This window comes from Benincasa hispida, chromosome 11 (assembly GCF_009727055.1).
Source record: "Benincasa hispida cultivar B227 chromosome 11, ASM972705v1, whole genome shotgun sequence".
Taxonomy (NCBI): Eukaryota; Viridiplantae; Streptophyta; class Magnoliopsida; order Cucurbitales; family Cucurbitaceae; genus Benincasa; species Benincasa hispida.
In genome coordinates this window covers 13,272,579-13,295,108 of record NC_052359.1, presented here as the reverse complement: position 1 = coordinate 13,295,108, position 22,530 = coordinate 13,272,579, and the positions used below count along the sequence as shown (strand labels likewise).

The following is a 22,530-nucleotide window of genomic DNA, read 5'->3' as shown; positions in this document are numbered from 1 at the left end:
TAAGTGACAAGCTACCTCATTGCATATGTGTGTCATGGCATGGGTGAACATTGCAAAACAAGTATCTTGGACATTTGGCATTGAGAATGGAATTTTGTAGGCAGTGTCGGGCACCATGCCTCCTTTCCCATGGGCCAAAGTTTTGAGTATAGCCACGGGCTAGCACCCAATATGCAAAAATAACTCAGCATAGACACAAGAGGGTTCATGCCTCGATATGCAGAGATGGATGGATGGATGTTTGGGAATCCCCAAGATGGAAGGTTGCCCATGGAGCAATTCTTGATAAGTGTGCCCAATATGAGAGATAAGGTCAATGACATCCCGATACTCTAGATGGTATCAAGAAAATAAGTGGGAAAATAAGTGGGACTCAATAGTTTTAGGTTGACGTAGTACTATTGCAAGTTGTACCAGTAAGCATTGTAATGGCCAAGTAAAGTTCGTAAGCGACAAATAGGTCGGTAGAAGCTTAGTTGGCACTAAAATAGGCCAGTAAAGTCCGGTAAACATTATTGTTCCCGACAAGTCCTAGTAAGTGTTTGAATCACCTATCTGTTTTGATCCAACAAAGGTTCCAAACTCATCTTAATAAAGTTCTAATACGATACAGAAGCCTGGGGGCCGTGTTGTTAAGAACCAAGATGGTGAATTTAGATGCAACGTTGCTTGTGATGACTTTAGCCTAGCATATAGCAAGGTTGAGCCTTAAGACTTGACCTTGAGAATAGACAAGTCAACTAGTCACGAATGAGGGAAAATACACGTACAAGCCATGTACATGGTCGATTGAAGCTTAATTTCACATGATTTGTGTTTGATTGAGGGTGAAAGAATCACATCTAACGTCCAACAAAACTACAAAAAATCAAGCAAAAAGTAGATTGAGATTTGAGTTTTCAAGGCTAAACATTATCGAGTGTAAATTATGGTATTACATGGTTGAAGAAGTATTACTACGACGCTCTCAAGCGCTTGTGGCAACGATGTACAACGATGCAAGCCTACTCCCCTCTAGTCCTCAAAAGCACACTCCCACACCAACTCCAGCACCTGTTTGCACGCATGTGCCACCAACCCCTAATGCCACCCAATTAGGTCAACAAGAGAAAGAGCTATATTTAAATAGTAGTGCATGAAAAATGACAAACTATGTTCCCTTGCAAAAATGGACAAATATAAATTAAGAGAATTTATTAGTTGTATCATGACCAATATATATCCACGAATAAGATTTTTCCTAATTTTTTCCAATCACCCAAATGCCTATAAATAAGGAAAACAAAAAATCTGAACAAATATTAAATAAATCACGGAAACCAACATAAATAAAAATCCGACCATTGCAATTTTTTCTCAAATACTACTCATTTGCTAAAAAAATGTCTACAATTTGGCTGGCTATTTTCGCTAACTCATTATCAATGTAGACATTTTTCACTGTCGGTTTTTGTTTGTAGCTATATATTTTAACCTAATAGCATAAATTTGAAGGTAAAGTCGGTTCAATTCCTCCACATTTGTTAAACAAAAACCACAATAATAATAAACATTATAAAATACAATATTTTACGATTTCAAAAAATATATAAAAACATCATTCTGTTAATGTACGTATTTTAAAACTTGCCACAGTTCTCACAATTTTTACTTTCAAATACGTTTTAAGTGAACAGTCACATTCATTCCATGACACAAAAGTTCTCTCCAGGCAACCATCTGTTCAGTTTGATGTAGAATAATGGAATATCACATCTTTATTTTCTCCTTATTTAGAATGAAATTACATGCTAATGTAAGGATAAAACCAAAATGCTTTAATATTCATACATAAAAACCAGCAGCAGCTAAGGAACATATCAAAAAAAATTATGCCACAAGAACATGAGTATGAGAAAGAATACCGTATGACAAAGCTTTCTCCCTCCGAAACACATCACCAAAGCAATTTTATGCAACTATTCTGAGAAACGTGCTTTAAGAATCTTGAGGTGTCTCAAATCTGGTTGGGGTGTCAAGACCCATCATATAACAAAGGCCTGATATTAGGATTATAAGCAAAACGATCCCCTGCATAGTTGAAGATTGGAAGCAAATGTAAGCCAGAATGACACAAATTTAACAGGACTCATGAAATGAAACAAGTGCACAACGAGATGAAAACATATTGAAAGAGAGACTACAATTCCGAGAGTTGTGAAGCTTTATTTTTGAACAAGAGACAGAACTTTATATAGAATTAATCAAAAGAGACTAATGGTCAAAGAAACAAACTCCTAGAGCAGTGAAACAAGCATGGTCAAAGAACGGTCTCAACAACTAACCAGATATCCAAGAGTAATTCTTTTAATTAACTTTAGTGTTTGAACTTTAAAGTGGGTTCTCTAGATGTCGGGTCCAGTTGATAATAGGTTAATGTGTCCACTTTTACTTGAGGTATAACCAAAATATTCAAATCATAAAGCTAAAATATCACATCTTAAAAGTTAGTGAATCACAACAAAGAGGCCCCCAAGGAGAGATGATTTAATTTGGCGGACTTCATCACAAAAATTTTCTGATTTAGCTGATCCATTTTGAGAGGAACGGGAACCTTCAGCAATAAATCTTCCCAGCTCCATATAAGAATGGCGAATGGACCTAAAGGGATCTGATATATAGAGAATTTCATATTTTGCCCCGATATGCTCTGCTGAAGTCATCATCTCCAACAAAGTTTTGCCTATAATAATTTCAAAATTCAGCATGAGAATTTTATATCACTACAGCTATAACATTAATCGTGTTGCTTGTTCTAATGACCATCTGAAAGACAAAAAAGAAAAAGGTAAACATACTTACTTTCAGAAGTCCATGGATTGACTTCTTTTGAAGAACTGAGACCTCCATCACAGAAGAGAAAACTACCAAATCTGTCTCTCCCTTTTGCTTCTTTTCCATTCTTGAAACCATATAATCCTATTTGTCGAATGCAGAAAAAATAAATAAGGATATCAAGAATGTTCTAAGGAAACAGATAACTTTAGTCTTTAATCACATAAAGACAAATTTACATGGATGGAATGCAGCAGTGGAAGTCTCTGGAATGATTGTCAATTCTGAGGTCATGCACACATGATCTTTTGAACTCTGAGATCAATAAATTTTCAATTGTACCCCTTTCTGGTGCAGCCACATAGGGAAATGCCATGGAGAAGTTAGACCTTGAGAAGGAGGCCTGTGATAATTGATCCTAGATTTAGAGTCAAGACTCGAGACATGCAGTTTTTGAATTTATGCTTTTGCAGACCTTAAGTAAGTCCGTAAGATTTGGATCCACGTGCCTGCTCAACATGAAATCTGACTGCAACTATAGAATGCAAAAGACTCGTTAAGCTGTGAACATAATGTTGATCAAGAAACCAACAAAACAATGCATCAAATTCTTATCCTTCATAGTAGTAAGCCTATTCGCAGCACATTGACACAAAATAAAGTTTCAAACTAGCATCAAAACGATAAGTATCTAGGAAATTTTCACAATTTATAAACAGTAATGTGACAATGTCACCATAAAAAACACTCAGACCAATTAGAGAGGAATGTATTCTCTATCAAAATCTTTGTACAACTTCCAATGCAAAAGATACCTCACCCCCACGAGATATTAGGCTATAAACGGAAAAACGCTCCCCCACTCTAACTTTCATTCACTTTCCACTTTTACCCTCTCTTTTATAAACATTTACAAAAGGTGGTTTCACTCTATTATTTCTGGTATAAACGTTCAAGATAGGAAGCCTAACACATACTTTAGGACAAACAAATAAATAAAGATTAAAAAATACACTTCAAAAATTTAAAATTATTCTTCACGCTTTGCATACTTTTTTCAATAATAACAATAATAATTATTAAAAAAAAAAAACATACAAACAAAACAAAAAGAAACAAACACGTGCACACATGATCACAGATCAAATTTTTCATTGATAAAATATGAGTATAAAAGACTCCCTCCAGGAGACTACAAGAAAGCAAGTCCAATAGAGGTAATGGCATTAGCAGAATAGTTACAAAATCATACATGCCTTTACCACAACAAGAAGTTTCTTAGAAACTAATTAATTTTATCCTACTCTAGCTAATCTAAGATGAAGCACTTATCTTGCAATAATCTTACATTCATATTGGCCCAAAATCCATGAGAAAATGCTTTGACCACATTATCCATAAACATTTTCATCTTTTGTGAATTTAGGCCCTTCAAATAATTGCATAATATAATTCTCTACCACAACATCTGAAACTATAAAACGAACAACACATAATCCCATGATTTACTGCTAAACTACAGTAAAGCCTATGACAGGGTTGATTGGTATTTCCTCCTTGAAATGCTTTGTGGGAAAGGTTTTGGGTGAATTTCCTTGGATTCAAGGCCGCATCCCTGACCTCCTTTCTTTCTCCATAAATGGCAAGCCAAAAAGGTTCTTCAAAACCTCTAGACGGCTAAAGAAAGCTGATCCATTTGGTCCTATAGTGTGAGCAAAGCCAGTTAGCGGACTACACCTCACGCTTTTTTCTTGAGATAGCAAGGAGGGGATTGTTTGTTGGACAATTCAACTAGCCAAATCCCACTAATGCAATTCCATCGCCCTATAAGACTACAAAGCAATTCAAACTCTCGGTAGACTAGGGCTATGGTGACTCATTTCAAGGTTAGATGGGTCTGTTGAATTGCTGAAAGGATTCCATTGACGTTGTCGATGTAGATGTCTTGAGTATCGTTTCCATTTTCTAGTCCATCCCCTATTTTTGTGGCCTTGTATTCTGTTTTGTTCTTCATTTTCTCATTAAAAGTTAGTATTCTATTAACAAAAATGCTTGTATCATGTAATGCATCTTTAGGATAACACATCTAGTATGTTACAAAACTAAGTCTCCTAAATGTTCTAAGCTCAAACAATAATCCTAAATTTAGACTTAGTAAACAAGAAGATAAGAGTTTTTACTATAAGGAAAATACAATGAATGGTCAAATAAACTATAAGAGACCAAAGAAATTCACGACTGAATTATTACAAGATGAAGAAGAGTGGTAGATCTCAAACTCCATATATTCCTACCTCTGAACCAACAAAGATTATTGCAAGATCCACATGCTGCTCTACTAAAAAAAGGAAGGGTCGAAGTACCTCAAACACTTGATCTATCTTGTAATTCCTATCGTATATATTTCAACACATTTGGGTTCTGTCCGTTTATGAAAAACTACACTTTGATTGAGAAAAAAAAATATAGGGCGTTCAAAAAAACCAAGCCCAAAAAGAAAGGGAGCCAAACTAAAGAAAAGGATATAGCAAAAATCAAAACAGCATAGCTTTTTTAAAAAATAAAAATTGTGCATACAACATTCTAAAAAACTAATTAAAGAGAACCCAGAACAAGATATAAAAATGTAACAAACACCAGAAGAACCCAGAACAAGATATAAAATGTAACAAACACCAGAATGTTTGACCAGCCCCCTTCATACAAAACAGACGTTGCCATCTCCTGTGGAGAAATGGTCTGATAATCAACATATTTGTGTAGAATGCTGTTGGAAAATCTGCAGCCATACAGTATAACTTTCAAAGTATGCATCGAACACAATGAGACAGTATAATATAACGTGTCTAAAACATAGTGAGCTCATCGAGGCTCCACTTTCAAATGCTAATTTTACGTGGACAGGGAAACTCCACAGTTTACCAAAATTAATAGATGTTTGTTTCTAAAGCTGGCTCAATCTTTATACAAATGTAAAAGCCTTACAGTTGCTGACACCAACTTCAGATCACTTTTTGATCATGCTGCAACCTGGGAAGCCTCTTATGTGGGTTGTGTCCAAGTAGATTCGAAAATGTGTGGCGTGATCATCCCTCTTTTGACAGCAACATAAAGAAATGCTGGTAGGAAGACTAAAAACCTGATTGGGATGGTTTTCAATTCATGGAAAAGCTGGAATCTTTAAAAGAAAAACGGAAAGAGTGGAACAGGGAGGTGTATGGCAATATTATAGAGAAAAAGGGCAACCTTTCAAGGGAGAGAAACACTTTGGATAGATTGGAGATAGCTGCTCCTTTGAGTAGTGAGCAGCGGGAGTCAAAAATGAACGGAGAAGTAACTCTTTGTTCATCTCCTTTAGGTCTCTATGACAGGCTAATCAAAAGTCGAATGTCTCCAAAAGATAATTCCACACAAAGTGCGCAAAGTCAAATCTCCAAATGACATGATCCATGTTTTTCTCTACCTTCCAAGAGAGGATAAACAAAACAAGCAAATCAACAAAGGCCACTTTCTCAAAATCCAGTCCAAAAGGGTTAGGGACTCCAAATATGCACATCCCTCCCCTCAATCCTAAAATCAAACTCCCCTATCAAAGATAGGAGAGTCATAACATCCATCTTTTCCTATCGGACAAAGAACGATAGAAACCAAATGAATAAGAAAGGGAGCTCCCGTATACCAAACCAAACTAAGATCTCAGCCACATAACAATTTTTTGAATAGGAAAGGTAGTACATACAAGGATCCCCTACACAGTGATCCTCCCAAAAATATGTTTTGTTTCCCTCCCCCACAACACAACAGACTAAGTGAGGGCAAGAAGTATAGAGAAGATATCTTTCCACAAATTTATGTGTGTGCCTTTAATCCCAGTTGACAGCCACTCAAACAGGTGAGATTCATACTTACTCATAATGATCCTCCACCATGGGGAATTAGACTCGAAAGGAAAACACAAAATTTATTTTGCCAATTGGCCATTGTTACGAACCCTTAAATTCCCATGTTCTGGCCCTCCCAAATTCACTAGCTTTCTAATCACCTCCCAGCTAGGGTTGGCAAAAATTCCCACGGGGTCGGGTCCCCGCCTTGATCGGGGCAGGGAATCCCCGATTTGACCGAGGATGGGGGTGAAACTGGGGATCCTAACCAGGTCCCCGGTCGGGGATGGGACGGGGACAGGGAGGGTATCCCCACCCCGTCCTCGATTAAATATTTTATATATATATATATATAATTACAAATATTTATATATTTGTATATTAAAAAAAAAGTCGAGGATGGTCCCCATGGGACCCGTTCCCCGACGGGGAATCCCGTCCCGCCTTCAATTGGCAGGGATGGGGGAAAATACCCCCCACGGGACGGGGACGGGGAATCCCACCCTGCCCCATTGTCAACCCTACTCCCAGTTCACAAGGTGGGCCCTGTTTCCTTCATCTACTCCTTCACACAAGAAGTCCATAAGTTTCTTGATGCTCATAAAAATCAAACAAGAAGCTCTAAAGAGGGAGAAGTAATGAATCGAGATAACCTGATAAGGATAAGTCTACCACCTTTTGAGAAAAAAACTTCTCTTCTAGGGAAGTCAATCTTTTTGAGCCTTGTCTACAATCGGGTTCCAAAAAAAGAGACAATTTTGTGATTACTTCGAAGGGAAAGGCCTAAATAAGAGGAAGGGAAGGAACCAATGTTGCACCCCACGAAGCCTTTCCAAAGGTCTTTCCAACTTTTCGAATCACAATTCAACCCCATAATCTAGCACATAGTTGTATTATGTATGTTATACCAAAGCAGTGAGATTCTTGTCTCATCTCCTCCTCCAATGCGACTTTAGTAGAAGAGTTTGGAACCCATCTGGAAATTGTTCTACCTTCTAACCCCATTGTTTAGATGATTGGCGGTTCAAAACCTCAATGGTTCTTGGCTTAAAGATAAAGCAAAGGTTGTAATGGTCAAACATGGCTAAATTGTTTGGTTGTTAATTTGAAGGAAAGGAATGAAAAAATCTGTAAAGATAAGATTGGGGCACAGAGGAAAGGGTGCATGTTTACTTGCAATGATAGACCATGCTCCGTTGTTTCCATTGTTTAATTCCTATGGCTGCCTTCAAATCCTTTTAGCTAGACAGTTGAAAAGGATAGGGACCATGTTTACTAGCAATGATTTGCGCCACAGAGAATTGAGCACAAAGGAAAAGCACCACAATTATTTGGCTAAAAGGGCTTTGTTACACATCCTTAGGTTCACAATATCCAAGCCCCCTAAAGACACCGGTCTCTCAATGACCTCCTACCTAATCAAGTGTGAACCCCTCCCCCCCCCCCCCCCCCCAAAAAAAAAAAAACAAAACAAAAGATGGAAAAGAAAAGGAACAATTCACCCCTACCTATAAAAAATGAAGGATGACAATGGGAAAGCTAACCAAATACAAAAACGAAACAAAACAATGGGAAATCTAACATTTAAAATAATAACAATAAATCACACAATCAGCTAAGCCGGGAGAAAGACATAAAAATCACTAACACATAGGTTGTTTCATCTACATAGTGTTCATACTATACATGTTGCGCCAAATTGCCATCATTATCATGTGAACATTAATTTTTCTAGCAGTTAAGTTCTTATACGAACTCCTCATACCACTCAAGATACAAATTCTCCACCTTCAATTAACAAAGCCAAAAATGACAGTTCAAACAACCAAACAAAGGATACAGTGACAGAAAGGATGATCCTGACAGTCCGTAATGTATCCAAGAAGGATGCAACACCCAAAAGAAAACGGACGTGGGTACATTAGCGATCTCAATTGTATCTTAAGATAAACTTAAGGGGTTTATCATCATTCCTTTGGTACAAGTTTATGCACAAAAAATGTCACATATTGCATGATAGAAACGCGAAAATTCAAGCGGCATACCCATGGTGATGGTGAGGAGACCAAAGGAACGCAGGAATAATGGACGGCAAAGATGAGATGGGTTCAAATGTGGTTGCCACTAGGAGAATGAAAAGAAAGAAACTCAGCATGGGCACGCCCACCTTCTTCATCTCTCTGTTTCTCCACATCAACAAGAGGACGGGTGATTTCAGAAAAAGTTAGAATTCACGAAACGAGATCAATTTGGCAAATAAAATTCATATGCTAGAACCATATATCATTCAAAGAATCCGAACATCAAAAGTTACAAATCAAGAATTTTCTTCTTAGAGAGCGAGATTGACTTAAAATAAGCACATGAAAGGACGAACAGTAAAAATCATAGGAAAAGATGCCAGGAGAGTTGGAGACTGCAGGCCGATAAGCCTTACCACTTGCTTGTACAAAGTTATTGCCAGGGTCCTATCTGAACGTTTGAAGAAGGTCCTCCCTCATACAATCTCCAAGAATCAATTTGCTTTCGTGGAGGGAAAACGGATCATTGATGCCTCTTTGATAGCAAATGAACTGATTGACCTCTACTCCAACACTAAAAGAAAAGGAGTGGTGATCAAACTTGATATTGAAAAGGCCTTTGATATGGTTGATTGGGAATTTTTGGATGAGATTATGAAAGCCAAAGGATTTGGTTCAGTATGGAGAAGATGGATTATGGGCTGCCTTTCAACTGCAAACTTCTCCATTATCATCAATGGAAAGCCTAGAGACAAAATTAAAGCTACCTGTGGCCTTAAACAGGGGGATCCCCTTTCTCCATTCTTATTCACGTTAGTGGTTGACTGTCTGAGTCGTATGCTTCTAAAAGGGTTAGATAATGGTCATACTGAAGGTTTTATTGTCAGAAAGTCTAGCATACAAATTAGTCATTTGTAGTTTGCTAATGATACCATCTAACTCTCTTCATCGGAAAAGGAGAAGCTTGCCAATCTATTTGAGATTATTCGGTCATTTGAACAGATTTCTAGTCACTGTATAAACCACGCCAAATCTGAATTCTTAGGTGTTAATATTGAGGAGGCAGCTGTTAATTCTTTGGCATCATCTTTTGGTTGCAAGGTTGGCACTTGGCCCTCGACATACCTTGGCTTACCCCTCAACAACAAATCATTCTCTATTCCATTATGGGAACCTATCATTGAAAAGATTGCGAGGCACCTTAATGGTTGGCGTGGTAAATATATCTCCAAAGGTGGTCGTCTCACTCTTTTACAAGCCAGTCTAAGCAACCTACCTACTTATTACCTCTCTCTTTTCAAAATCCCCTCCAAGGTTTCCGAACAGATTGATAAGATGCACAGGAAGTTCCTTTGGAATGGGCTCGAAGACAAGAGAGGTGTTCACTCAATTAATTGGCAAAAGGTACAACTTCCCACTACTAAAGGAGGCCTCGGTTTGATTGATCTGAAAAAGAGAAACAAGAGTCTCTTAGCCACGTGGATTTGAAGATATCACATTGAGGAAGATGCCCTTTGGAGAATCCTAATTGATGCTAAATATGGCCTCTCCTTCCATCCACAAAGCAGTTGGTTCCGATTGGCTAAAATTCCATAGAAGTACCTAGGCAAACCAATCTCATTCACAATAATATAATTCACATTGTTAGCCCCACACTACTCACAGGCGCCTTTCCTAGACTTTATGCTCTCTCAATGAAAAAAGAGGCTACAATAGCCCAATGCTAGAACAATAGCTATTAAGCGTGGAACCTTGGTCTTAGAAGAAACTTCATTGATAGTGAGCTTATTGAATGGTCTGTCTTATCCACTCTTCTTGTGCCACCAAACAGCCATACGATAAAGGATTCGTGGAGATGGACCCTTGATAAATCTAGCAAGTTCACCACAAAATCTCTCTCAACTCATCTTGCATCAAATGGTAATGATATGAATGCTGCCCTTTATAAAAAATATTTGGCAAGGCCCTATCCCAAAAAAAGTCTGGTTTTTTTATGGGAAGTCAGCCATGGAAGCATCAATATAGTCGACGTCCTCATCAAAACGGTCCCATGGATCGTATCTGCTCCTAACTTGTGAGTTCTTTGCCACCGTAGCTGTGAAACCATTATGCACATGTTGGTATTTTGTGATTCTGTTGGAGATCTTTGGGGGAAAATCCTTACATGATTCAATTATCCTATGGTGTTTCTCGACAACCCAACCACTCTCTTGAATATGATGCTCATAGGTCATCCCTTCAAGAATGAGAAAGCAACTCTATGAACCTTCATCATCAAAGCCTTCTTTTGGCTTGTTCAGAATGAATGTAACCATCGCATATTCAAAGAACAAATGAAAGATTTTCCTTTGATCACCTTTTGTATACATCTTTAACTTGGTATAAACCCACCCCTCTCTTTTGTGATTACAACTTTACTTATCTCATTACACATAGCATTATGTAACTCCTCACGACATCTTTTGCCCTTTTGTAATTTCATGATATCAATGAAATTATGTTACATGTTTCTCATCAAAAAAATAAAAAATTAATTAAATTTTGCTTACCAAAGAAGTCAATGCCGACAATGAAATGTTTCTTTTACAAAAAAAAAAAAAAAAAAAAAAAAAAAAAAAAGTAATCAACACCGAAGTAATTTGAGCAACCTTTAATGTGTATCGCTCCTAGACACTAGATGGTGCAATAGAAAGGGTTTATCACAATGATTCTCTTTTTTTTATATATATATATATAGAAACTACTTTCATTGAGAAAAAAAAATGAAAGAATACGAGGGCATACAAAAAACCAAGAAAGGGATTCCAACTAAGTAAAATAGTACCTAGGGAATGATTACAAAAATCCTTTGAAACCGAAGCCCAAAGAGAAACATGAAACCTCACCAAAGACCAAACCTCACTAGGGTCTCTCTCCACACCACGAAACACTCTATTGTTTCTCTCCCCACAAGCCAAAGAAAGCGACTTTTTTCTTTGAAAGGCGGATGGAGAAGTAACTCCTCAATCATCAACCGAATATTCTCTGACGAGCAAGCGTGAAATCAAACTCCTAAAAGATTCATTCCACATAGATCTAGCAAACTAACACAAGGTAATCCAAGTTTTCTTCCGCCTTCCGACAGAGGATACAACACCATGGGCCCATTAATGAAGGTAGCTTTCTCACAAGCTTATCTATCGTGTTCACACGCTCGTGCAAAACTTGCCAAGAACGAAACTTGACTTGCTTTGGAACCTTAAACCTCCACAAAGCATCAAAGACCGACTCAACACCAAGAGAAGGGTCCAATAAAAACCTAAAGAAAGACTTACACGAGACGCCCTCCATAAGGGATGGATCCACACACGAACGTCCTTTCTCCCAAGCCTAAAGTCGAAATCCTCAATCAAGGAAAGGAGAGAATCCACCTCTGTCGTTTCCCTATTGGACAAAGACCGATGGAAACCAAAGGAGAATGAGACCAAGTTCTCCGACCAGACCAAAATACCCGACACTCGACAACTTTTTAAGGTGGATAAGTGATATAAACGAGGAAATGCAAAAGAGAGGGGTCTGTCCCCCACCCAAAAATCTTCCCACAAATACGTTTTCTTGCCATCTCCCACAACGGAGAAAACAAGATGGGAGAAGGACGGAATATGAGAAGAAATATCTCTCCACGAGTTTCTCTTTAAGAAAGATCTAAATCACAATTATTCTCTTTGAGAAAGCAATCGTTTTCAAAACCAACCAATAGTCCTCTTATCATTTCATTTTTTTCTTTTTCTTTTTCTCCCATTCCTATGTAGGCTCCCACTACCACGACACTTCCTATTTTCACTCTTGTTCTCGCTCCCTATTTTCCCTCTTGCTCTCACTCTTGCTCCCTATTTTCCTTCTTGTTCTCGCTCTCGACGTTCCTTATCACTTTTACCTCTTTCTCTTGCTCGCTCTACTTGCTATGTTGCCTCTTGCTCCGTCTCATGGTTTAATCGCTCACTCTCTCTCATAGTCTAGCTTTCTCGCTCTCATTTTGACAATTTGACCCAAGGCCTCTTTGATGCTCCTCTTAAATCCAATGGTGACATACCACCACCCTTGATCATTTGTATCCAAGGTGCACTGATATTCACCCTACTTTTCTTTGACCAAAATTCAAGGTCCTCTGACCTCCTTCCTCACAATCTCACCAGAATGCATGAATCCTACATCATGTTTACTCAACCATTCATTTATGTCAAACCACATGAACATGCTCTCAACATAAACATTGTTTTTTTTCAGACAATCTCAACGATACAGCATCCTTATCACCATAAAATCATCACAAAATAGCCACAAACATCATGCTTAAACCTTCATAACATTTAACGATTCAAGACCTATCATTCATATAAATCATAAATAAGGTACACAACATGCTAGCAGATAGCAAACAGACTCAACAGACCTAAACTACTTACCTACAATATTCTCAAAACAGGCCTGAAGGTTCCCAAACACGGAAAAACATTTATAGGTTAGCACTCGATTCAAGATTCTTGAGAGAGTGTTCAGGTTCGGGAGGGATGTTCCTACCCAAAATCACCCTTGAAGCCTAATCGAACACTCTACTGATCCAAACCTAACAGAAGAGTTCCAAGGTTAGGGACCGATCTAAATCGCTCTATACGAGATGCAGATGATTTAAAATGCGCTGTTACTTACTGAACTTCACCAAAATGGCTCGAAACCTTGCTGGTTGGTGTTTGAAGGAGTCCGAAGTTGAAGATCTTAAGGCGTTAGGGAGGGCATTCAGATTCGAGATCAATCGAAACGACTCAAGGCCCGATTTCGTGATATCGCGGGCTATTGCACGAGTCGCTGCAGCAGTCACGGCTGCCGGCCGTCGGAGAAAGGAGGCGCCATCGATCGCGTGGGTGAGACTGCTGCAAGGCGTCCTCGGGGTGCGCAGGGGTCGCTGTTTGCTGCTGTACGTCGTCGCCGGAAAAGGAGCGTGGGTGCTGGCCGGAGAAGAAGAAACGGAAGAGGGAGAGGGAGATGTTTTATTCATAGATAAACGGGTTCGCCGGAGGTTTTTTTTTTTTGGTACGGATTGTCTCATTTGGAATGGCCAGGTGAAAAATGGTCACCTCGGGAGAAATATGGAAAATGGTCTTATGTTTACATCATAAGCATGTGATTCTACCGATTCGTCCCTGAGATGTATCCCGTGTGTCTGTCAATACAAATTTACTCGATCTTCGATGGCTCGTCACTCGTTATCTGATGGCTCGTTACTCATTCCTCGATGCACGGTCACTCGATCCGACTGAAATTGACACGTGTATACTCAATCATATCCACGTCATACTCGATACTCGATTCTTTTGGATTCTTAACCCGTTTGAAGGCATTTAAAGTCCATTATTTCACCACTTCCGATGAGTTCAGACTGTTCTCTCTATTCGTCCGATTGTATATTCTTCGACGACAACACCTCTACACTCGAAACTCGACTATCTCTGCATCAGGTAACATTCTTCTCCTTGTTTGTATTTTGGCATCATTCACTCAAAACTCAACTATCTTTGCATCATGTTCCTTGATATGCGCTTGCATGTAACTCGATACTCGACCGATATAGTTTTCATTTCTATTTTCATATCTTGCATGTTTGGCTGGACTTCGAGTTTGTTTCGTTTTAGTTTTCATATTTTTGTTATTTCAGACTGTCTAGAGTTTAAGGTTTGAGTTGGATAATGCATGAAGGTGGAAAATCAAACCAAATGCTCGATAATCAACCATCTGGTCACTTGTAATGTAACAAGTAAGGGACACCATGTAGCATGTATCGGGTATCGAGAAATCGAGTATTGGGTATCAAGCAATCGAGTAGCGAGAAACGAGTATCTTGCATCGAGCATCGAGTGTCGTGTGTAGAGTATTGAACAAAATTCTTATTTACCCCTGTTTTTTGTTATTATGTGCAGTATGGCTAGACAATTCAAGATTCCCCCCCAGGATCGTTTCCCAGGCCAAGCAACCAACCTATCATCTCACATTGGGGTGACTAGTTAGATTGTGAAATAGAAGCTTACTCCCACTCAGCTTGCTCTATTCGAGAAAACGGTATTTGGGCGATTCATGGACATGGACATTATCGTCAACAGTTCATTGGTCCACTACATTCTGTTAAGAGAGGTTATAGACGATAGGAAAGATGCAATGACCTTCGATTTGAATGTACGGTTGTTACATTCTCCAAAGAAGACTTCCTGTTGTAATAGGATTGTGGCAATCACCTAATCCAGTAGTTGTAAGGAGGGTTGAAGTAACTGGATCACTACGTAATAGGTACTTCAATAATGATTTTGTGGGGGACATTCATATTAGTACCTTAGAGACAGTGCACAAGGAGTCGGAGTTTGAGAACGACATGGATGCTTTGAAGATGACATTGGTCTATTGCACTGAATTAGGTATGATGGGAAGGGAGAAGATAAGGGTCAATGTCGACAAGACCTTATTAATTGATGTGGAGGATTTAGATGACTTCAATTCCATGGATTGGGGAAATGTGTTATGGAAGAGGATGTTACTTGGACTACAAAAAGATTTAGTGGTAAGGCAGAGAACTACAAAAAAAGGCCCAAGCACAATAAGAATTACATTGTCAAGTACAACCTACCGGGGTTTCCTCATGCATTTTAGGTAATATCCATTCACTGGCCGTACGAGATCTACTCGTTGTAGTGTCAATGTCACTTACTACTTATGCTTGTTTTATAATCATTTATGAATTATGGTAGGCGTGGGCATATGAGATCATTTCAATGGTTGTCGGAAAAGTTGCAACCCGACTAAATGGACATGTCGTACCACGATTCCTGAGGTGGGAGTGTACATATTCACTGCCAACCAAAATAATAGTGGGAGCCGTGTTTGAGTCCATCGAGGTTAGTTATTACATTACGATTTACTTGGATTTAAGGTGAATGTCACATATAACTAACAAATTGTTTGTTGTTTTATATAGACAAGGATCATACCCACACCATTGATCATGTCCGATAGGGAGAGACAATATAAGGACACTAGGGTCGACGAATGACCCGTATACGAGCACATTGATGTCGAGACGACCTCCTCAGAGACACATAGATCACACCATGATGTGGATGCTCATAGTAACTCCAGTGAATACGAGAGTCACAAACATCGGTTTCATGAGCCAGAACTCTAAGAGCATCAGTCTCACGAGCTCCCTACCGACGAGCACGAGATTTATCCTCCTCATAACGAGTCTCATAAGCTCCCAATTGACGAGCATGCACCCCCAACTGAGGAGTGAGGGGCAAATATATATGTCTATATATCTATCTATATTGAATTATATTGAATTGCAGATACAGAGTGGAGTCCACCGAGACTGTTGACCCCATTCCTCCTCATTCCACTAAGTCCTGTGACTTTATTCCTCCACCTTCCATCGAGTTCCAAGACCCCATTCCTCCACCCACCACCGAGACTAATGACCTAATTCCTCCACCTTCCACTAAATCATATGACCCCCTTCCTCCACTTTCCACCGGGACTAGTGACCCCATTCCTCCACCTTCCCCAAGTCTCATGACCCTATCCATCTACCCTCCACCGAGCCCATCCTCCCCTAATCCCCAATTAACCACTCCTCTTTCTATGTTGCTTCCCGATGCATCAGCCTTCCCCCTATTAACCCTACCACATCTTGAGTTGCTTCCACCACAAGCATTGAAGAAGTTCAGGATCAAGAGCGAGCCCATCGTGAAGAGCGAGCCTATGAACGGTGAGAGGGAACAGAGATGGATAAGTAGGAAGAAGAAGCCGACACAACTGTACACCCCTCCAATTGACACTGTAAGGGCGACAGGAAAAAAGTAGAAATACATTCAGCAAGGTCAATGTCTGATTGACATCGTTCCCTATGACCCGACACATGCTATTCAAGTGGACTTGATGAATGGGTTCATGTCCTGGTTGACCAACATGGATATGGGTCCTCACTGGCCGAGAAATGAAGTCCTATTCAAAAGGAATTGCACGATGACGGAGTTGTTCCGGGAGCTAACACATAATAGTAATTGGGTTGAGAACGATGTAAGTTAACATCCCTTATTACATTTATATGCTTATTAATTACTATTCCTATTATTTGACTTAACTTGCAAACTACAGGTTCTTGATTCTTTATTCATGTTTCTCCGACGAAAATTTATTAGCTGGTGGAGATATGTGCTCATCGATTCACGACATTGTCACATGGCATATTGGTATGTAGTATAGAGGGTTTAAATTTTAATGTACAATTTTGCATTATTGTGAAAGAGTTAATAACATGCAGCGGAAGTATCAAGGATCCATAAGCATTCTAATTCACTAATTTTGGTAAAAACTAAAGCATGCTCTTCTAAAAAGTGGGTTTTCAGAACATACCTTTGATGAACTATCCAAGAAAATATTTGTACAGCTGCTGTCTTCACTTGATATCACCGTGAACTACCTTAAAGCCTTCCCTAATATGCTCTTGGTGCTTTAGGCATAGTTGTGGGACTAAAGAACAACTTAAAGATATGAAGAAGCAAAAGGAGCTCACAGCAATCGATTGAAGAAGACAGTTTTTTCTTCACAGAAAATTTTCTCTCAAATTTCTGCATTCATCTTTCTCCAATGACTCCAGTTTTCTTTATATATAGTAGATGAACATGCAAAGAAATGGAGAGCATGGCTTGCAGCTCATGCTTGGAGAATCAAAGTAGAGAAGATAATGACTTTTGTGTGAGCATAAAGATGAAGGTAATGGAGAAAATTCATTTTCCATTTTAAAACATAAAATGATTTTAAACTATAATTAACAAATGTTTTTCTTAAATTAATTGAAAATATTAATTAGTTCAATATCAAATATTAAATTAATTTTTGCACAATAATCATCTTTATATATTTAAATATATTTTCTCTTGTTCCGTTTAATTTGAACGTTTCAAGTTAATTTTTCAAGCTACCCTAAAGCCTATCCATTTAAGAGCTAGTAGGGGGACCTCGCAGACCTACAGATCATGGGCTCCAACGATTCGAGTTTAATCGTCTAAACTCATTAGACCAATCTAACCCCCATTCGTTAACTAATGGGACACTCCACTATAGTTCATAGTAGAACTCCCCTCACTGTAGATATATTATGTCCACTTAATAACCATAATCAGGTAGTCGATCCTTCACAGGTTGTTCGTAATCATAGCTAGGTCAAAAATACTATTTTACCCCTGTGATTACATCTTGTTCCTTAAGTTCCTACTGATCCTCTAATGAACAATTCTGATTCATAATCTCTATGAATCAAATCCTTTCTCTACTATAAGAAGGCAGGGCCCTGTTTGTTCAAGACCTGGATCAGTACTTAAGAGAACAACCTATGCTAACCCTAAATATGGTAGGAGTGAATTCCATCTTGCAAGGATATATCCCCAGCTATTTATCCGGTTTTATCCCCAAAATGGTAAACTTATTGAGCAGTGCTGTTGAACTACTCTCACCGTTTGCAGATCAAAGGATAATTCCGAACAAACAAGAGTTCATAGCTAGCTCAGGATTAAGATCGAGTTAACCTAGGTTATATAATAAATGAAATAGTCAATTTTAACAGTAAACGGCCATTATAAAGAAAAGTGACTATTTTCGTGGTCCAGTCTATATGAAAACTCATTGCATAGGATGCCCCACTCTCATGTCTCAACATGAACGATTTGTGGATCACATTGTTTGTAGCACCTTACAACTTCTTGTAACAACTACATAGTGGGTCGCATCCAATAGTGTTACCAGGATGAGATACCCAATTTCATCCATATACTTATTAGACCATTTAGGCTATATACCATCAACTTGATCCTGTTTACGTCACTACATAAAGTTACAGCATTCAGACTATAGCCAAAGATGTGTTTATTGGATTTTCATAATAAGATGCAAAATCAACAAGTCATTGTTATTGATAAAATAGAATGTTTAACACGAACTGCGAGTTCTAGGACATTCCCAACATATTGATATACACTTGAACATACTGTTATCTATTTTACAGAGTCACTTGAACCTCCAAGGTCCAGATAGCTTATTCCAGGCCATATGTGGAAAAATGAGGGAAGAAGCTACTAAAGTATGCGAGAAAGAGCACGCGTACGTCGATTATGTGCTCGGATTGATACTTGAACATCGGCCTAGATGGGCAAATGTCGATTACATCTATAGCCCAGTCAACTACAAACAGCATTTGTTTATGTTGGTGGTGGACATGAACATCAGACACATCCTTTTGTATGACTCACTCCCTAAGTACATCACACTAAAGGATCTAGTAAAACTCCTGGCGCCCCTTACTCTCCCTTTACTGGCACAATTCTGTGGTGTATATGATGCAAAGTCCGACCTTGCACCTAGTCCTTGGAAGCTAAGTCGTGTCAATACAGGCACATTACAGGGGAATACACTGGACTGTGAGATATTCTATCTTAAGTACTTTGAGTACTTGGTGACTGGGTCAAGTATGGAGAGCTTACAACATGATAAGATGCTTGATTTTAGGTTGCAATATGGTGTCGAGTTGTGGGTAGATCGATTTTTTTTATTAGGGCTTTCTATGTAAATTTTGACATTATTTGTTCTGAAAACAATATTTTGACATTATTTATACATCAAACTGAATCCAAACTGTATTGAGTATCGAGTAACATGTACCGAGTATATAGTATTTGTAAATCTATACCATCTATATAGTTAATGTTTATCGAGTATTGTTAAATAACATGTAACACGTATCAAGTATAGTGTAATGGGGATCGAGTAATGAGTATCGTGTAACAAGTATCGTTTAACATGTATCGAGTAACGAGTATTGTGTATTGAGTATTTATCATAACGTCTTTACATTATAGAATGAACAATCTATATAATAAAGAGTAATAAATTATCAAGTATTTGAGTTTGGACGTTTGTTGGGTCCCCTATGTCGTCCTTGCCTGCTTGTTGAGTTTGGACGTATCAAGTGGTTCGTTGCACTTTTGTCTGTTATGTCACAATTGGCCACACCGTTCACATTTTTTTAATGTGACATGTTCTCCAGCTATCCTATTTACCCTTCGTCTACCAAACTATACCACTTTTTTCGGTTGTAGTATTTTTACCTCGGTATACGCTGGTGGCTTTTTCCATTCGGATACATGACCAAGCGGGTTTATTGTTCCCACATATGCTAATACTAGGGAATCAAAATTATACAATCTGATGCATAGAGTAAACGAATTGTTATTGCACTCTTTAGCTGCAACAATAGCGTGCGAACACTAAATCTCCAAACATTGAAATTTCTTGCAACTACATTCTCAAGTGTTAAGGCTGACTATACCATCTAATCCATCGTCCTTGACATGAAATCCATAACAATCGATTAGATTTAATCGGCATCGCCTAGCTTTGTCACACTCTAAACGCATTACTTCCTCTACATACATTGAGTATGTTGAACCACATTGTTTTCCGCTCATGAAACCAACCTTGAAGTAGACCTCTTATATATTCTAGCAATGGAATTATTGGTAACAGTCTTGCTTTTTTGGTAATAGCATTAAAGTATTCAACACTATTATTGGTCATGTTATCATATCGGTTCCCAGACTGGTAACACCATGCTCACCACTGATATCAAAATCCTCTAAATATCTAGTAAGGGAACATTTCTTATAGTTCATTATTTTAACCCAACGATGTTTGAACTCTGATTCTCGATACACTCTACAAGCATCATGAAACCATTTTCTAACGACCTTATCTTTGAAGTATTTCTCCACATTCCTTTTCAAATGGAAGGTCTAAAATCTGTGGTAACAATTGGGGAATATGATATCAATGGTATTAACTATACTCTGTCCACGGTCTGAGACGAATACGAGGTTAGGGCATTCTCCAATTGATGTTTTAAGGTTCGTCATGAACCACTTCAGGGCTCGCCCATTCTCACTATCAATAAGTGCATATACTAGTGGGTACAATTGGTTATTATCGTCCATTGCAACACCAACTATCATTGTTCCCTTATACTTACCCTTTAGATGAGTGCCATCTACAATGATCACAGGTCGACAACTCTTAAAACCTCTTAAACTCGCACCAAGTGTCATGAACACGTATTTGAAACATATTGATTCTTCAAGCTCGATCTCAAATATAGTTCCAAGATTTTCTATCTTCAAAGCCTCACCATATGCATGCAAGACAACATATGATTCCTCTGGTGTCCCCATTGTAAGAGCAAAAGCAGTTTCTCTCACACGTCATGCCTTAACTAATTTGACACCGTATTGATGTCGCATATCCTCAATAATATGGTCTGATTTGTCCCCCCAGCCAACGCCGAACTTATCCTTGATTAGGTGACCAATAACGAATGTGTTGGCTTGCTTGTGGTCATGATTCAATACTTCAATCGAGCATGTGTGATTAGGCGTGCATTTTATGATCTTGAAAATATCACATCCGTCCATACTACTCAAACGACCCACTTACAATTCTGGTGTAAACACCAAACACTATACAATTTTTTGTTCAATTTTTTAACCCACAGCTCAAAGTTGTTCTTAATGGCCAACATTGCTAACTTCATCTTCACATCATTCTTGCTGAAGAAAATTTAACCTTATTCAACTGTATCCACCAACCGTATAGACAATTGTGGTTGCATGATCAAGTCCCCCATTCTAGCATTACTACTAGATGGTACATTGTTCGGATTTTGGAGAGGCACACTAACAACAAAATGGCCAAAATCATTTGACAGAATTGGAGTTGGTTGTTATTCATTCACAACAAAAGGACCAATCCCTAAAAAAACCTGGGTTGGTTGTTCTTCATTCACAACAGAAGGATTACTCCCTAAAACAACCGGGGTTGTCTGTTCTTCATTCCTAACCTCTTCCTATTCTATCATCACATTCTCATTTACACATGTCCCAACATCTTCTATTGTCACATTCGGATGTAATACGTTTGCTATATTAACATCGATGTTGTTGTTTTCTAGTAAGACACCCGATGGACAAACATCATGCTCATTGACATCACCTCCACACATGGGTTGGTTTAAATTCTCTGGGTAATAAAATGTTGCCCTGCGATAAATTTTCTATTTCCTCAAAACTTATAGATACATACCGTCTAATATGGTCGTACTCTGAGAGGAGAAATTTAACATCAGCATCATCCATTAAGCATACTGGAGGAAAATCAATATCCATATTATATGTCACCCTCATTATAATCTTGAACTGTGTCGAACTAACTTGCATGATATCATATACAAGATTTACCAGCTCATTGTACGTCAATGTGCTTGGAACTAGCAACCCTTCAAACGGCCTCCAATATAGAATTCTTCTGTGTCACCCATATACCACCATAACGTAAGAATATATACTTCTCCATCCTTCAAGAAAAACAATACAAAAAGTGAGTAGTTAGAAAAATAGGTAACTGTTAAATACTTACTACTTGTTACTCGCTACTTGATACTCGATGCTCGTCGTTTGATACTCAGTATTCTTAACTTGATGCTTACTATTTCATAGCTTTCTTCCCTCATCCTCGCTCTAATTGGAGTTACTTGCATGTATCAGTGCACACTCACAAACTCACACTCACTTGTTCTCTTTGCTACGTTCGTATGTCTTGCACATCGTTAGAAAAGTAAAAAAAAAAAAAAAAAAAAAAAAAAAAAAAAAAAAAAAAATGTGAGACAATGTAGTGAAATGATCTCAATGCCT

General features: G+C 38.4%; 1 protein-coding gene and 1 long non-coding RNA gene across 10 annotated transcripts; one reads left to right on the top strand and one right to left on the bottom strand.

Moving 5' to 3' along the window:
* Positions 1-383: 383 nt before the first annotated feature.
* LOC120091023 lies at positions 384-14,133 on the bottom strand. 9 transcript variants are annotated; one of them, XR_005485635.1, is made up of 8 exons: positions 13,406-14,133; positions 13,162-13,322; positions 8,741-8,875; positions 3,290-3,349; positions 3,054-3,217; positions 2,842-2,958; positions 1,905-2,722; positions 790-1,080 (listed from the first exon to the last, which is right to left on the bottom strand). It is a non-coding gene; the product is annotated as an uncharacterized LOC120091023 (long non-coding RNA). The 9 variants fall into 9 exon arrangements; XR_005485633.1 differs by lacking the exon at positions 8,741-8,875 and having other exon boundaries at positions 384-858; positions 939-1,080; positions 3,054-3,349; positions 13,406-14,126; XR_005485634.1 differs by having other exon boundaries at positions 3,054-3,349.
* A 452-nt stretch (positions 14,134-14,585) lies between these two features.
* LOC120091022 lies at positions 14,586-17,275 on the top strand. The gene is made up of 2 exons (XM_039048808.1): positions 14,586-15,391; positions 15,490-17,275. Exons 1-2 carry the CDS (start codon positions 14,922-14,924, stop codon positions 15,542-15,544), a joined length of 525 nt encoding a protein of 174 aa, XP_038904736.1. The 5' UTR covers positions 14,586-14,921; the 3' UTR covers positions 15,545-17,275.
* Positions 17,276-22,530: the final 5,255 nt, after the last annotated feature.

Excerpts from the sequence above, each read along its gene's own strand:
- LOC120091022 (XM_039048808.1), top strand. The coding sequence starts at position 14,922 with ATGTACGGTTGTTACATTCTCCAAAGAAGACTTCCTGTTGTAATAGGA. Across the intron at positions 15,392-15,489 it reads GGTTTCCTCATGCATTTTAG|GCGTGGGCATATGAGATCAT; the intron begins GTAATATCCATT and ends GAATTATGGTAG.